This window comes from Cydia pomonella, chromosome 3, assembly GCF_033807575.1.
Source record: "Cydia pomonella isolate Wapato2018A chromosome 3, ilCydPomo1, whole genome shotgun sequence".
In the NCBI taxonomy this organism is placed as follows: domain Eukaryota; kingdom Metazoa; phylum Arthropoda; class Insecta; order Lepidoptera; family Tortricidae; genus Cydia; species Cydia pomonella.
This window is the reverse complement of record NC_084705.1, coordinates 23,718,159-23,735,670: the sequence shown is the minus strand read 5'-3', so window position 1 is coordinate 23,735,670 and position 17,512 is coordinate 23,718,159. Positions and strand designations below refer to the sequence as shown.

Sequence of the window (17,512 nt, the reverse complement as noted above, 5' to 3'; positions counted from 1 at the left end):
TACGGCCGTATCCTGTAGAGCCCATTCATAGCCCCGGGCTGTAGGACAAACGAGAAACAGATAGCGAAAACGGCTACCAACTGCCGTTTGATTTCAGTTCCGAAGTAGGACTTTGATACAAATATGTTGGTCATTGAACAAGTTAGCTAGTTAATACAGGTTGTAATAAAAACATGCTACTCGTACCACAGAATAAATAATAGCACTACCGTACAAAAATGACACTTCCTAGAAAACCAAATTTTTAATAGCGATTCAGGGACGAATCCCTTTCTAATGTATGGTACTGTCCCTTTCGGCTATTTAGAGATTTAGGGTTGTCAAGTTTGCGCGCTGCCAACGTCAAGCAATGCCACAGACTTAAATAATATTTGCATAAGTCATTATACATATTACCTGTGCTTATGACGCAAAGGAACGTCAAGTTATGCCAACCCTAATAATTGCTCTTTGCAACGCTGAGCCGAACGGAGCCGAGACCCCACTGCTTCTACGTCTGAAAATATCGATACGGACAAAGTGCCAAAAATATGTATACACTTCCTTAATATATGGGCAATAAGGTCGTGTATACATATTTTTGGCACTTTTTCCGTATGGATATTTTCAGACGTGACTGTACAGTAAAAAAATGTAACGCGTATAAAAATATTAATCGTGTAAAAATCTCTGATAGACTTATTCTGATTGTAATCAGGTTATGCATTTGATTTCGATTTGTTATGGACATGATCAGTCAGCTGTCAAAAGTGGTATGTCACTGTTGACAGCTGACCCTTTTTTTAAATATTCTGTATAGGGACCGTGCGCGTTGGAAGGTCTGCCATCTTCTGGCCTGAATCGGAAACATAAACATGTACATTGATACTTTACGCCAAAGCAAGTGCTGCCATCTACCTTTCTCGTATGTTTTCTTGTGCATAGTAGGTTCTGCCATCTTGTGGGCTATATTGGAAGCATAAACTTCACATTTACACCTCGCACCAAAAATCTGACGTCTCCTGTGCCCCCCAGAGTTTATGCACCCTCCCTATATGTACCTAAGTTTTGGTCTCCGCTTTAGCTTCTAACTCACGTTAGGAGAAAATGGTACCTATCATAAACTATAGAAATAAAAATCCTCTACAGAGAATGGGTGCGAATAGAGCATGGAAAGAAAAGAAATTGTTTTCTGGCTTCCTGGTAATAAGTTGAAAAGAGCATGGAAAGAAAAGAAATAGTTTTTTTTTACTTAATACCATAGGATTAATATTAGAATTACATGTGTATCCAATGATATCGTATTATAAACTCGAAGAGAAGAAATTTAAGACTTTCAAGCTTTATCTAGGTAGAATAATTCGCTTTAAGGTCCAATGTATGCGGTACCTAACTTTGACAAAAGTTGACGTGACCATTTTAGTTCCACAAAATATATAGGTACCGCCACTCTATTATTTTGTTACACAATACATATTTAATTTCATAATTTAATTATTATGGTATGGATTATCTGCACAAATGAAAGCCTGTAATAATAGAAACGTAAATACGCAATTACGCACGAGTATTCTCAGACATCAAAGAACGGATGGCGGATGCTCTCTGAAATCACGTAAATATAGCAGCCAAGAAAAGATTTTTGGATTTAGTCGGGCGCGGCCAATTAACATATAAGGGGTACACTGTTGAGTACTTCCACCAAATCCAAACCTTTGGTATAGGCCTGCGCGTGTAGCGCGTCCGATTCGATAAGTAAAAATACGATACGAATTAAGGTACGGTAATTACCCTATAAAAGGCATGCTTAAATTTTAATAATGTGACAATTTGCGCATATATAAAAGTGCTAAGAAGGTCTCAAACCCCAAGGTCTTGAAGCCATGAAACAGTTCCATCGCAAAATTTTGTTTTGGTCAAAGAAATTTGGTGCTTAAGTTAAAGGTTTTATTTCCCTAAAGCGGCTTGAACTAGGGTTCTTTGATAGCTACCTACTTAAAAAAAGCAAGTTAAATATTTGGTTTCGTCTGATTTGAATGGCATTTCAAAGTACGAAATCTAATTAATATCGCAATGTAATACTTGGATTCCTCCAAACATGGTTTTTGTATCGATTCTGACTTTGACCGGCCTCCGACTGGGACTGGCACAGCAACTGGAGGGCACTTGGTTTCACTTTGACTGGGACTGAACGTTGGAATGGAGGTAGGAATCTAGGAATAAGGGTTGGAGTTGGAATAGGAACGGGAATGGGAGTCGGAGGGAGGATGAGATCTCTTAGAGTTTATTTATTATTTATTATAGGTAAACTAAGGTAAAAGGTTTTAATACGTATTTAGGGGGACTTTTCTTCAGCTGGCAGAACCAAAAAGCTTTGTAGGTAATTTTATTTTATTGTTTATTAATTATGCCTATTTTGTTGTCTCAATTTTCTTGTGCTATTTTTATTTTGTTCCTGTAATAATTTGTGTTCTTTATGATGATTTAAACTATATATTGTGTGTTTTTGCAGCTGCCAAATAAATGATTTATCTATCTATCTATCTAATTAGTTGAGCTCTAAAGACTACGAGTATGTGAAAATCTATAAAATTAATGATTTCCGTACAAAAATGCAAGCATAGGAATTATCCGCGGGTTATTCTCGTGGCATGTTATACTTCTAAAACATACTAAACAGTTTCTACTATACCATTGCGATTATAGCGAGGAAATCTGTAAGCGGTAATCTTCCATTCGCTTTGAATTTCAACCCTTCAAAGGGTGTATTGACATTGCGATGAATACGGCAGTCAATCGTTTAAATACGCCATCAAGCGCGAATTTCTGAGCTTATTTTACATTAATTTCATATTCATGCATACTAGGCGAGAGGCATCAACAGCAGTCCTAAGAAATATAAAAGAAAACTGGTAGGCTGTATCAGAGACGTAACCTCAGTGGAGTATTTGTATATCAATTTAATATACAAATGTATGTATGTATATTAATTTGTTCGTGTGGGTTTTGAAGATTTAAAATAAAATAAAATATATTATTATTGCCACATAAGCAAAATTAACGATTTATGAAAAAATATAAAATAACTTTTTGTTTTTAAAGCTAAATTAGACCCACTTAGTAATTTAGATGATAATGCAATATTATGATGACATGATGGAGGTGGCCATGGGAACTTTGTGATAACGCAAAGTAATTATGCTTGGGGTTGTTAGAATTGTCTCATTGAGTATTAGTAAAGTTGCACGTGGAAAGAAAAGTAAAGTCAGCGATAAAAGCTTGTACCAAACACCAAATTCTTGCAAACATTTATAGTTTTGGTTTTGTTTTACGCGCTAGTCAGGGGGCCCGAACCAATTTGGGCTGTCCTGCAGCTTAGGGTTCGGCCTCGACTGTAGTCGGCCCCGAACGCGTGACAAGGGTAAGGAGCCTATATAAAAAAAACCCTAAAAAACGCCGGTGGGCAATATACTCGTAATTACATTTTTTTTTGTTATTTACCTACTGATCGAATATAAATACCATTTTCTGGAAAAAAAAACAATTCTAAACATCTATATGTTTTATTTCCAGTGGAAGTGACGGGCTACAGCGCCGACAACTGTTCCGTGTCGTACTCGTCATTCAACAACGAGACACTGGTGGGCTCAGTCATCCGCTCCGCGAGCGTCTTAGTTCTGCCAGAAGGATTGCACCGGAGCGACACACAGAGCGCATATTTCTGTGCCAACGGTAAGTGACCACTTGCACTGATACATTTCATACTCAACGATTAATTATGCAATGTTTGGCATCGACATCTATTCTGGTCAATAATTGTAGGTATTTTTTAATTTGAGGCAATACATATCATATCACTGGGCACATCATCTGTTGTAGATGCTTGTTGCGGCGTTCCTTCCGTCCCGTTATTGGGTTTCGCATCGCCGTTGATGGCTATAATGTTCTATAGCAGCGCGACATTTCTTCCCCCATATTTTTTCTTGTTCCATACAAAAGTAATACGTAGCATATTGAAAGGAAAACATAGCCAATAACAGATGTTCACAAAAGTACCCATTCTGTCGTATAATAATAATATTTATTCTGTCGTAAGCATATTTTAAGTTCGTAATGTACATATATACAGCCTGCCAATGTTTTGTATTTTACTATCAGTACTGGAATAATCTATAACGCCAAATTAAATTCAAATTCCAGAACACCTAGCGGTATCATCCCGAGGCTCGTGGGAGTGGCAGTGGGTGGCAGCGCCGCGCAACCGCGCAGGACTAGTTCTGGAGCTGCGTGCACAGGGCGCCGCACACGTTGCGCTGTCTTCTGTACGCGAGCCTAATGATGACATGTATCGTGTGGTGTTTGAAAGGAGCCGCGTGTGGATCGCTAGAGGGAAGCATGGTGAGCACTGCAGTTTCATGTATTTGATATATACCGTATCGTAGGGCGCCGCGCACATAGCGAGAAGAATTGCTAGAGGGAAATATCGTGATGAACGTTTCAGTTACCTGATATTATCACAATTTCAAGCTTCGACTATGTTGAGCATTTAACGTTTCGACTATGTTGCTCCAAAGACAAGGAGGACATTATAGTAGGCAAGAACAATAGTGATCTGCCTGGAAAAATCTGTATAAAAATCGGCCAAGAGCATGTCGGGCCATACTCAATGTAAGGCTCAGTAGTTAGCATTCCTACAAAATAGGCTAAACGGGGCCTAAGGCTAAGGCCTAGGGGGGCTAAGGTGTGTAAGTATCAAGTACATTACAAGCATAAGGGAGTACCATCGCAGCTCTTTGTAGGTACGTCTTTTTACTGAGAAGAGAAGACTTTTTGCAACAGTTCAAAAATGGTTGGACCGATCATGTTCGCTATAGTTTCGTTTTTATTTTACGATTTTTTTCCATTTTTTTCATACCCATAGTTCAAAAGTTAGAGGGAGGGCACATTTTTTTCGAGGTGATTATTTCCGAAAATATTCTGTTTACCTAAAAATGGTTTTGGAAGACCATTATTCATTTTAAAAGACCTATCCAATAATTCCCCACATCATTGTATTAAAACAAAAAAAAAAATGTTAGTTTTTGTTTTACCATTCTGTCGCCATGTAGGATTTATGTATTCATGCCAAATTGCAGCTTTCTAGCACTAACGATCATGAAGCAAAGCGGCGGATAGACAGACAGACGGACATGGTGTAACTAAAAGGGTCTATAAGGGTTCCTAGTTGACTACGGAACCCTAAAAATGAATCGTTGCTTCCTATGGGAGAAATATCAAAGTGCAAACTTTCAGTAATTAGAAATCCTAATCTTTTGGAAAAAAATTTTTAGCTTTTACACATAGCTCGAGTAGTAAGCCACGACGACGAGTTCCAACAATTCGGTTCTAACAACTACCTACGTATTTATATTTATTCTTCGTCTTGTTTAAGAGGAACCTAAGACTCTACACCGTCTGGATTGCTATGGGATCCCCAGAGTATTTACATTTCGACTTGCCTACTACCGCTACACTTTTAACTGATTACATGAGTTAAATTAAACTTAACAGGCGTATAATAGTTATTTGTACAACAAGAGAGCAAAGTTTGATATTTCTTCGAGTGCTTGTTTTGAGTCCCGTGCAAGCGAAAGATTGTATAATAGATTCACGAGCGTAGCGAGTGAATCTAATTTAGAATCTTGAGCGTAGTAAGGGACTCAAAAGCGCACGAGATGTAAATAACTTTGATCTCGTGTAGTACACAAAATTTTTCACGTCAGTCAGCTATCAAAAAATACAACCTGAAAAAATGCAATCCAGACGGACGGATCACTATTTCACTCATGTTTTCTGAAGGTATTCTAACAATTAACTTTAATTACTGCAATAAAACAAAACGAAAGAAATTTCAATAAAATAATACGAAAATAATGAATTAACGAACATCAATTGACAGTTCAATCGACAACTTTTTTTTTTGTAAAAAAAAAACTTTGTAAGATCCGGTCCAAATTGCGGATACTACTATTTGTAGTATCCGCAAGTAGATTTACTGCGTAACAATTGCGTAAATTTGTATAAGTTCATTGTTTTGATTGTATAATAAAATACGTAAAATATGGTGTTTTTATTAAATTTTAAACTTTTATTTCATTAATTAATTATTACGAATGAAGACTCGTAGGGTGTTTTGGAACGATACGGTCTGACTTATTTCGGGGGTCTATTATAAACCGTCAATATATCGTTGAATTACGTATGCACTTTTTTGTCTATTTCTTTTTGCTAATAACGTGAAAGGGATAAAGACAATAGAATCCAAATATTTCGAACTTGTATTAGACCCCGGACGTTGTAATGACATTCGAATCTAAAGGTCACTTGAATGTTATTTTGTCTCACTCGGTGAGCAAAATGCGATTTTGCTCACTGTTTTTAAGCAGCAAATTACCCTTGTTCGAGCTGCTGACGTGAAAACGATTTTTTCACTCTGTTCTTATGTATAAAAGCAAAATGTTTCCTTTGAGCCAAATATCCAGGTCGTTTCCCCTTGAGTTGCGGCTCGTTTATTCCCCTGTTTACCATTCTATTAATATGATGGATAATGGGCTGATCTCTCATCCACAGGATCTACGAGATCCTTATTATGTATTATTGTTCTACGTGTTATATGAATAACTATTTGTACTCAAATGCCAACTATAAAAAAATTTTTCTACTCCAGCACTTCAATTTTATTTATAATACATATCTACAAACCTTACAGGCTACGACGTACACTTGGCTAGCGCCGAGCAAACTGAAGACGACTCTGAGTGCACGGGCGCGGAGTCGTGGTGCGCCTGGTGGGTGTGGTGGGAAGGCGCGCGGCTGTCCGTGGGGCGTGGGGCTGCGCCCTCAGAGCGGAGACTACTAGTGTGGCCGTTGGCTGCCGACATGCGCGTCAAGTTCGTCGGCTTCAGTGCACTGTGGGGAGACAAAGCCGATTTCAGGTTAGATACAAATACTTGCTAACACATATAACTATAGTAATGGCACTAAAAGCTATAGTAGTAAAGCTTTACATCTCGAATCAACAAACGTAGAAGCACTCTGAAAATGTGGATGCGAAGTCATGGTGGGTATAGTGGGAAGGTGCGCAGCTGCCTGTAGGCCTGGGGCTGCGTCCTCGGAATGGAGGCTACGAGTGTGACCGTTTGCTGCCGACACGCGCATCAAGTTCGTTGGCTTCAGTGCGCTATGGGGAGACAAGGCCGATTTCAGGTTAGATACCTACTAACACATACAACTCTATTAATGGTACTTATAGCTATAATAGTATAGCCTAACATCCCGAAACAACAAACTGCGAATATGTGGATGCGGAGATTGTGGATGAGACTGGTGAGTGTAGTGGGAAGGCGCACGGCTGTATGTACCAGAGGGCGTAAGCTACCGACACGCGCGTCAAGTTCGTCGGCTTCAGACAAGGCCGATTTCAGGATAGATACTACTAACCTATGCAACCCTAGTTGTATCTATATACGCAGCCGATGCGTCTGGTATGGTCGCTGGAAGCAGATACTCGTCGTGTCGTGAAGTTCAAGCTTCAATACGTTATGAGGCAACAGAACCGATTTCAGATAAGTTGATGACAAAACTTTTACGAATTGTATACTTTCCTTAATTGGTATTTCAAATGTATGTATTTTACTGACACATATATGTATGCTCCTTTACGCTTATTTTTCTGTATTAAACAATCGCACTTTCCAATTTAATTTCCAGAATATGGAACTTCAACGAAGAGGCCGGCTTCTCTCAAGTATTAGAACTTGGTCTGCCTCACGGCGTGGTCCCTGGCTCCGCTAGCGGTACCCTCCTAGTCTCCGGCGGTCTCCACCTTCCCCTTTATAGCCTACAGTCAGACCCAACCGACCAGTGGTCCGAGGTGTGGCGAGACTCACAACTTTCCGCGGCGGCTGCTAGCTTGGCCCCGCTATTGGCGTTAGAACACATTCCGCATTTGGTTGACGATGCTGAACGGGACAGGATATTGAAAAAGTTGCCGGAGCAGGTACGATGTGACAAAGCCTCCTCATTATTTGCAAATTAACCAGTAAATATGTAGAAAGTATTGGATTCAAAACAAAAGACACTATTAATATATAAAAACGTGGCAAGAAAAGTAATACTACGGTAAAGTAGAAATTGTACGCGGTCATGCTCGTCTGACACTCCGGACGATGCCACATTGCTGTGACTTGGTCATGAACGTGATAGAAAAATTTATGGAGATATCTATTTTGTTTTTATTTATGGCTTGTGAAACAAATAGAAGTAAACGTAAGCTATTTAATTATATTTCAATTCGAACAATGTATCTAGGGCCATTTATGTTGTTAAATAGGAGGATAATAAATTTAGAATAAAAAGAAATATTACTGGAAATAAAACATATTTATTTAAATTACTTACATGTATTCTGACACTGCCAATTTCACAAAATCCAGATCACCACGTATTACATAAAATCCGCTTTAAACAATATCACAATGCGACACAAAGGTAAAATAATAGATTGAAGGTGTGGAGTTTAACCTCCTAGACTTCCGTCTCCAGCTACGGTCAGAGCAAGAATGTCCCCTCCACTGGTGGACAGCCCATTATGTGCTAAAATCCCCACCTTCATTCGAACTAAGTTTGTACAAAACAACCAAGACAACTTCCGGTTATCTATATTAATTAAACTTACTTTAAACTACTGTTATAGCAATTCATAATTACTGTTATAGCAATTCATAATTGAAGATAATTCATTTAAGATTTATTCATAATTTATTACATCACAATACTCTAATCGAAACTAAAATATACAAAGTGTACTTCCGGTTATCAAAATTAATTATCTATTAGTTTAACTACTTTTTATTACTGTTCGTATTGCCGAAAAATATTACCTAGGTCTCTCTTTGTCACTTATTATCTAACAAACGCAATGCTAAGCTAGCTCCGTATACTCGCGCATAATATCACGACCGATTACCTATCAATCAATATCAAGTAATGAATCACTTAGTAGTATGAAGAAAGAATAACATCCTCGTAATAAGGTAAACTTTTTAATAAAATAAAATATAAATTTATCTTTTCAGGTTCAAGTCCTTCTGTCATTCCGCAAAAGTGACAATTCGTTTAGTGAGCACCCAGGGATGAGCAGTCACTTGTCGACTATCAAAATTCTAGAAATCCTTACAAAAATACAATCTTACTATCCAATCGACCCAGATCTATTGCAGTCTATTAAAAGGTGGATTCAAAACAGGCAGAATCCTGACGGTTCTTTCACACCTATGGCAGCAGATAAAGAAGTAGATTATTATCCATCAGAAGTAACCAAAACAAATGGCACAACCAAAGACATCGATGTGAATGAGTATTACTATTATGACAAAGACGGCAATATGACAGAGGAAGAAATTGAATGGGAAAGAAGAGTCGAAGTTACTGCGGAGACGTTAGTTGCTTTGCTGGAAGTCGGAGTGGAAAGTCAGGTAAATAGATAATGAACTGTGTTTTTTGAGTTTTTGTGACCACTTTTATTGAGACTTTTAAAAACTATGCCTAGATCGGTCTTCACGCTGGTATAACTGCCTCATTTTTTGAAATAGATAAGTGATATTTGGTTCCATTTCCATTGTTGTTTAAATTTCAAATTAAACCTCTGTGCTTGATTAATGTAGAATTTATCATTTTAGATGGATGCAGAAATCGCAAAACGAGCGCAAACATATTTAGAGAAGAATGTTTATAATCTAACATCTCCCGCCGCCCTCGCGGCAACAGTACTGGGACTTGTATTGGCAAGGTAATGTTTAACGAAACTAGTGTTTTTATTGATCTACAGATTTATATTGGTTCTATACAGACTTATTTTTTCCACTGAGGTACTAAAATGTGTTGGTCTTTGAATTTATTAATTCTTATTTGTTTCGTTTTACAGGAGTCCAGTTGTTCCTGAGGCGTTATTGATTCTGAGGAACGCTTCGACCACTGAAGAAGGCGAATTCGGTTGGCCGGCGCCCAGAAAGGATGCTGCTGATTGGCTCTTGGAAGAAACATCCAGAAGTATCAAGACAACATCATACGGTAAAAACATATCATTAGGTATTTTATAGTTGATCTGTTATTCTTTCTCAGGATGCTATAAATGAGAAAGGCAAAGACGCATTAAGGTTAATAGAGCAAGGAGCGTGTGTTTGTATGCGGAGAAGCGAAAACTATGGTTGCTTAAGTCAGAGTGTATAACTAGCTACTTAGTTGAATACAGAAGTAAAACTGAAGATGAAGCTTTTATTGTTAGAGTCAGACCAAGCTAACTCGGCACCGATTTTGATAGCACAGAATGACGTTTAAAATAATGCACAATCTGTGTTATCAAAATCGCTGCCGAGTTAGCTTGGTCTGACTCTATCTCAGCACGTGATAGATATTTAAATTGATAAAAGACTCGTCATATACGAGTATGCTGGTTTTCACATTTCACATTGGATATGGATGCCCACACCGCTACGGTGCGGCCCTGCTTTGAAAACCATAATCTCACTTTTTTTGGCGTTATATTATAGGCCATGACTAGTGGCAAATTGTTCACAGAGAGTTATGAGTTCTCGAAGCCCCCCGACGGACGCACTCAGTAGCGCCATGTCGTCCGCGTAGCTAATTTTGTTAAAGCAAACCCCATCGATGTGACAACCGACAAGGCGGCTACTGAGTACTTCGATAAGCTCATTAACGTACAGATTAAAAAGTGTGGGCGAGCTCAATTCCCCTTGTACCACGCCACACTCTAATCTGTACTCATCCGAAATGGCGTCCCTCCACTTGACGTGGTTGACCTGATTGCCATACCAATACTTAAATATTCGAATAAGCTCTAGTGGTAACTTAATTTTCTCAAGCTTGATAATGACAAGCAATAATGCCACTTTGATCTTCATATATACAGAGGCAGTAACAATGGAGCAATACGTAGCGGGCGTACGGGTGTTACTAGCGGCTTGCGCGCGCGGCGCCCTTGCCGAGGGCGAGGCGGCCGCGCGGTTCCTGTACTACCGGGCCTCTACACTGCAGCGCCATCCGAGCCTCGCCTACCAGGCCACTAAGGCAGCTGCGCAGTACGCTGCGCTGGCTCATGACAGGTAGGTCGCACGGAACAAACCTGTACTGGTCCCTATTACCGAGACAGTGACATTGGGGCAATACGTAGCGGGCGTAGGGCAAGATGGCCGCGCAGTTCCTGTACTCTAAGTAGGTAGGCTGCAGCGCCATCTCAGTCTCGCCTACCAGGCAGCTGGGGCAAGATGGCCGCACAGTTCCTGTATACTAAGTAGGTAGGCTGCAACGCCATCTCAGTCTCGCCTGGCAGCTGGGGCAAGATGGTCGCGCAGTTCCTGTACTCTAAGTAGGTAAGCTGCAGCGCTATCTCAGTTCGCCTACCAGCTGCGTAGTACATTGCGCTGGCTCATGACAAGTAAGTCGTACGAAACAAACCTGTACCGATCCCTATTACAGAGGTAGTAACATTGGAGCAATACAAAACGGGCGTCGGGCGAGGCGGACGCGCGGTTCTTGCACTACCGGGCATAAACCCTGCAGCGCCATCCGAGCCTCGCCTACTCGTACTAGGCCACTAAGACAGCTGCGTAGTACGCTGCGCTGGCTTAGACAAGTAAGTCAAAACAAACCAGTACCACCCAAAGTACAATGACAGACAAGTTATATAAAATTGACTGAGCAAGGTGTGTAAAGTCTAAGACAATATCGTGCCTTCAATTTGACAGGTGATATATGTAGATGGTGCTGTACGGCTCCGTACAATTTGACAAAAGTTGATGCTTGACGATCCAGTTTCTATAACATATTTGACACCGGACATTGCCATCTACTGCAGCTACTAAACTCCATAGCACATTTCTTTAATAAATTTAATTTTGATAAAGCCAAACCGTATATAATTGTCATTAAGACAATTAAGTCAAATTAAGTGGCTCACGTCATGGCGTAACTCACTGCAATTCTAGATAAACTTTACAATTATTTTTGTCATAGACACCGCGCGCTTACGGTGTCGCTGGCAACAGCCGGAATGGAGCTAACGGACACCTTGGAGTTGCGCGCGCGCTCCACGCCGCGGCCACTGCAGCTGCCGGGGCTGCCCACTAAAGTGTTCGTGTATGCCACCGGCGCTGGTTGTGCCACAGTACAGGTGATTTACCCTTACCATTTAGTCAAGTGATATATCTAGCTCTCACTTTACGCCTTCACGCAACCTTGGAAGAAATGATAAAAAGAACCAAGTTTTGAAAATTACGTTTAAATATTTAGGCTCCTTTACCTTTTCGCCGCCATTGACTTGATATAAAGTCAGTACATTTCGTGCCTCACATACCATGACTTCATATCAAGTCGTGGTTTTGTTCAGGTTTGTATACGTGCAATTCTTGACGTGGCGTTGATGATTACTTCATTGACGTGGCGGCGAAAAAGTTAACAATATGTTTTTTTTTTATCTGAAAAGCGGAGGTCGTCACATTATGATATACTTTATTATAATATAGTTCGTGTCATCCATAATGACGCGCATATTTGTCAAATCTAACCTTTAATAACATGACAATACGAGTCAAGGCACGCGTCGTCGTTATTGACACGATCTATACTCATCCAATCACTAGCTTACCTGAAAATGTAATACTTAATCCTTATTGAAAAATTTTTGTTGCAATTTGCGTCTCCTTCTTCATGATCTATAGTCCTCAGTATAGGTAAATTCGACATCAGATATAATAGAAGGGATAAAGATACATGAATTGAGCACGCATCAATTGCAAAAGTGTTAGAGAGTGCGTCTACTTATTTAAAAATAATGCTTATTAATTATTCTAAAACATAATTCTTAAATTTTATTGCAGGGTACCATAGCATACTCTACGTATTCACCGAAACCAGAAAACGCTTTGCTAAATATACAGGCTGCTATCATTGAGGAGATTCGACCCGAAAGAAGTAGCTTAGAAGATCTACAAGGAAATCTGCCAACTATAATTGTCAAGACGTGTTTCCGGTAAATATTCCAAGTATCACTTTTGAAATATAAACATACCCCGGTCTACCCACGGTCTACCGGAGGCAATTTTGGTTTGACTTTATATAAAATAAAATTTAAAAATTTAAATAAAATTTAAATAAAATAAAATAAAATATAATTTATATAATAAAATTTGCTTTTTAAGTTGATGTCCATAAAAAATAACATTTTATACCACCATTATTCATAAGTAATTCTAAATTATAATCGATAGTACAATAAAATTAAGTGATAATTAGATTTAATCTTAAAGTATTGTTTGTGCCTCGAGTTTATCTTAGATGTCGTCGAATTAATGGAAACGGTAGGAAATTAAGTGATAAAAACACACACTCTTAATTAATAACGTAAATCTCGTTTCTTAAAGATGTTATAATGACTTAGAAATTGCCCGGTAGAGATTTCGATAGCACGTGAGTCAATATTTAATAAATCGCTATCACTTGTGCATTTATGCGCCCATCAGACCTAGGGTATTAATATAAATTTACTAACATTTAAAATGATCTTATAAACTCATTTTTGGTATTTTTAGGTGGAAAAGTAAAGAACGGTCGGGAATTCTGCGTCTCGAAGCCTCTCTATTCTCTGGTTATGAACTACATTCCGTCAACCCAGTCGTACTCGATGGAGCAACTTTTGCTGATTTGCACTATGGATCCAGAGGAGAGTCTGTGTGGTTCGTCTTTGCTAATGTAAGTTACCTACGTAGTTGTATTTTTATTCGATTGAGTCACTGTAACGTCATCTAATTTTGTTGTTCAAATATTCCAGATAAGTTCGACCTGTCCAGTTTGTGTGACATATGAAGCGAGATCGAAATTTATAATCAGCAGTCTACGCCCTGCTTTTGCTAAAATATACCCCTCCACTAGACCTGACCTCGCTGTTGAAACATTCTTCCACGCAAGACCTGGGAGTCCTTTACTACGAGGAATAACGGATGACGACTTCATTACTTGGTTTGATAAAACAGAACTAGCAAGCCTCAAAACAAATGCTAATATCGATAATATTTGTGAATGTGGACGTATATGTAGTAGAGACTATGAATTCAAAAGAACTAATGAAGCTGTTCGTTATAACAAAACAGCCCAGAAACAAACTGAAAAAGGACCCGTACTTGTAACTACAACAAAGATTTTGACTACGACCCAGCAACAAACTTCTACTGAACGACCTAATACTATGAAGAAGACAACTTCTATTGGACAGGAAACTACTAAGCTAGAATCAACTGCCGAACAAGAAGTCACTACTGAACAACATACACCTACCGTATATCAAACAACTGTTGATCAACAAGTTAACACAGAACGGTTACAGAAGCTTATAACAGAATATGAAATCACTACAGATGTGTCAACATCAGAAGCCAAAACTCAATCGACATCTGTAAAGGAAATTCTACTAGGACAAGTTACAACTTCGCAATATATTCTAAATACTAAATTACGCGATAACAATATTAAACAAGCAGACAATCCTATTATTATACCTACAGCTATGTACATAAATAAATCACATGATGAAAAGATCAGAAATAATATATTACCGCTTACGCCAAAAACAAATGGCGAACTGGTAGTTCAAAAACTGCCTATGTCTAAATTAATTAACAAAAAGGAAGAAATCAAGAAAAAACCTCTCCCTAGGCGAAAAGGTACACTAAAAGCAACTTATGGTGACAAACAAGACAAATTCTTTAAAAAAATTAAATCTTCTAATACTAGTGTTTCAGTAGTAAGCACTACTGCCACTGTACCTCAAGTTACTATATTTGATTTAACACTTAAATCTATTACACATCTGAACACAAATGACGACGTCGGCAAAAAATTGGTTCATGATAATACTGACTTTTTAGATAAAAAGGCTATTACTGAAAATAAATCAAATATAAATGCAGAAATACCGCCACCCAAGCCGATCTACCCGTCTCAAGGGTATTTTCCTAATGTAACCATATCACCTACTTCTGCTTTAACTAAAACATTGGTACCCCATACGATAACTGCAATAACTAACAAGAATATTAAAACAATGCACGACCGAACTATTAAACCTAAAACAAAAACGCAATTAAAGAAGCCGACAGTTAAAGCAAGTTACAATATCAGAGAAAATAGTGAAAAGAATGACACCGCAGAGGACAGCCAGATAAATAACACACAAAACAAAAATATTTCTCTAGATAAATACTACACAAAGACATTGAAATCGATCAATAAAGAAATCCATAAAATACCACCCACACCAATATCAGAGACTTCAAAAACTTTAGCTGGAGTACCTAAAGCTGACATTGCTCCAGAAAATCGGGGTGGTTTTGAAATTTTGGACAAAAACAGTCTGTGGGAGCTCCTCAAAGAAGGACCTGATACTGAAGTCTCCAAATTAGATGATAAGTTACAAGTGCATAACAGACTTAATTCCCTTGCACAAAACATGTCGAATTCTACTCACTATGAGTCAAAAGATGAACAAGATATGTCAAATGACAATCGGTCATTATAAACTTTATTGTTATATATTGTGTAAGGCACAAAGATGTCAGCGTAATATTTTTGTAACACACTGATGCCATTAAGCTTATCGAAACCCTGTACTGAATTAAAATTGTTGGTAATACTTGATGTCCCGATCGACACGCACTCAGAAACTCCTGATGCACTCAATCTTATTGTTGATTGTTAGAACGATGTATTTTGCACTCATTGTTTATATACTTTAGGAGATTAATGTGTGTCAATGTAAATATTAATAATAAGGTTTTTAATGTTAAGAAGCGCGCTGTGTGACTTAAAATTAAGTTAAATCTGACATTACTATGGTTTATAACCATTGCTCAAAGCCCTAGATTAGCTTTTATTTCAATTCCTGTAGTATTTTAGATATTAACCTTGCCAAACTAAAATTAACTACCGCTTCGTAGTTTTCCAGAAGTATCTAGAGTAAACGCTGAAATGAATAGAGAGCTAGGATTGCTAATGACTCGTAGGGCTACAGATTGACGTTTTTTCCAGTTCTATATGATAATTTTAGAATTTATATAGATCTATTTACCCGGTTGTAATCTTAGTCCTTAAATAGAAATTATACTTTGTAAATATCAAAAGCCAAACAGAAAATATTTTGACTGTAACCTGAAATAAGATTTATTCCCAATGAGTTTTCTTAGACTAACCGTTTAGTATAAATATAAAAATAGTGTCCTAGAGAATGTAATTAATGCTAACGCCCCAGAATTTCCATCCGTCTATTCTATCGTCTTCTGTATCTATTGTATGTAAAATGTAGTTTCTTACCCTAGCTACGTAGACCTTAAATGTATTTCTTTGAAATTGTAATTGAATAACGCATAAAAATAATAGATTACATTAAAATACTAACGAAGTTACTGGAAGCTCACTAAAAAAAACATTTCTGCATTTATAGTTAATATGAAAATCAATCTGAAATATGTCACTTCGCCAAAGAAACGTATTGCCCATTGCTACCGCTGCCGTTGTTTACTTACAATTTCCAGTTTGTAGTGAGACTGATTTTAAGTAAAATTTTGATGTATGCTTGCCCTTTATAAAAATATCATATATGTGTTAGCTTTCTGTTAAGTTAACAATAACTATCTTCCTAAGTGTGTATCCTTTAACTATACTTTAACTATGTCTATCCTTTAAGTCTGCTTTCTTCTAGTCACAAATTGATTAAAATATTGATAATGTTACGTATCTACCTGTAATGTACTTTATTATATTTTTCCCTTGTATTCTTGTGAGATTTTTGAATGGATTGAATTGTATTTGGTGTTTTTTTAATTATTTAATTTTATATTCGTTTTTTTTTATCTATGTATAAATGTATGGTTGTATAAAACTAGGTGCTTGAGCGAAGGATTCTCGTCAATTTGAAACTTGTAAAAATATTTCAACAATGTAATGTATAGTTTTAATGAAAACATGAATTAGTATTTGTGCTTACCAAATAAGCTAGATATTCGTTAAGATACTTTGATGTACTGACACAGATTCATAAATAGTAACTATTAAAATTATTACACCAAGTCATTCACTTTGTTTGATTTGTCTACTCTAGCACTTCAATTTTTTAATTAGATAACTGAATTAAATTCATTTGAGTGATGGAATTGAAGCCTATTCTTACACTGAAAAAAATAGATAGCCGAACTGGTTTTGTAACTTTACTAAATAACTAAACTACGGTTATAAGAAAATAAACTTTGCATAAATTTACAAACTTATTTTGTAGTGTATACCCAGTACCTGAACACTGATAGCCAAACACGTACGGTTTTGTAACATATAACACATAGTTCGCAAGTCCCAATTTTTGTGTAAACAGTAACCAAAATTTTGTTACAGTTATGCAAACCATTTCTTTCAGTGTACTTACTACTCGTAA

The 17,512-nt window shown here is 37.6% G+C and overlaps 1 protein-coding gene across 1 annotated transcript in view; it reads left to right on the top strand.

The window, feature by feature from the left end:
• The window catches only part of LOC133516366 (C3 and PZP-like alpha-2-macroglobulin domain-containing protein 8), a 286,831-nt gene extending 270,331 nt beyond the window's left edge, over positions 1–16,500 (top strand). Inside the window, exons 15-26 of the mRNA XM_061849275.1 lie at positions 3,553–3,711; positions 4,180–4,377; positions 6,728–6,953; positions 7,729–8,017; positions 9,096–9,494; positions 9,699–9,808; positions 9,944–10,089; positions 10,949–11,141; positions 12,052–12,208; positions 12,915–13,066; positions 13,626–13,785; positions 13,865–16,500. Of these exons, the coding sequence (XP_061705259.1) occupies positions 3,553–3,711; positions 4,180–4,377; positions 6,728–6,953; positions 7,729–8,017; positions 9,096–9,494; positions 9,699–9,808; positions 9,944–10,089; positions 10,949–11,141; positions 12,052–12,208; positions 12,915–13,066; positions 13,626–13,785; positions 13,865–15,607 (3,932 nt within the window). The 3' untranslated portion in view covers positions 15,608–16,500. The remainder of the gene's footprint in view (positions 1–3,552; positions 3,712–4,179; positions 4,378–6,727; positions 6,954–7,728; positions 8,018–9,095; positions 9,495–9,698; positions 9,809–9,943; positions 10,090–10,948; positions 11,142–12,051; positions 12,209–12,914; positions 13,067–13,625; positions 13,786–13,864) is intronic.
• The last annotated feature ends 1,012 nt before the right edge of the window (positions 16,501–17,512 follow it).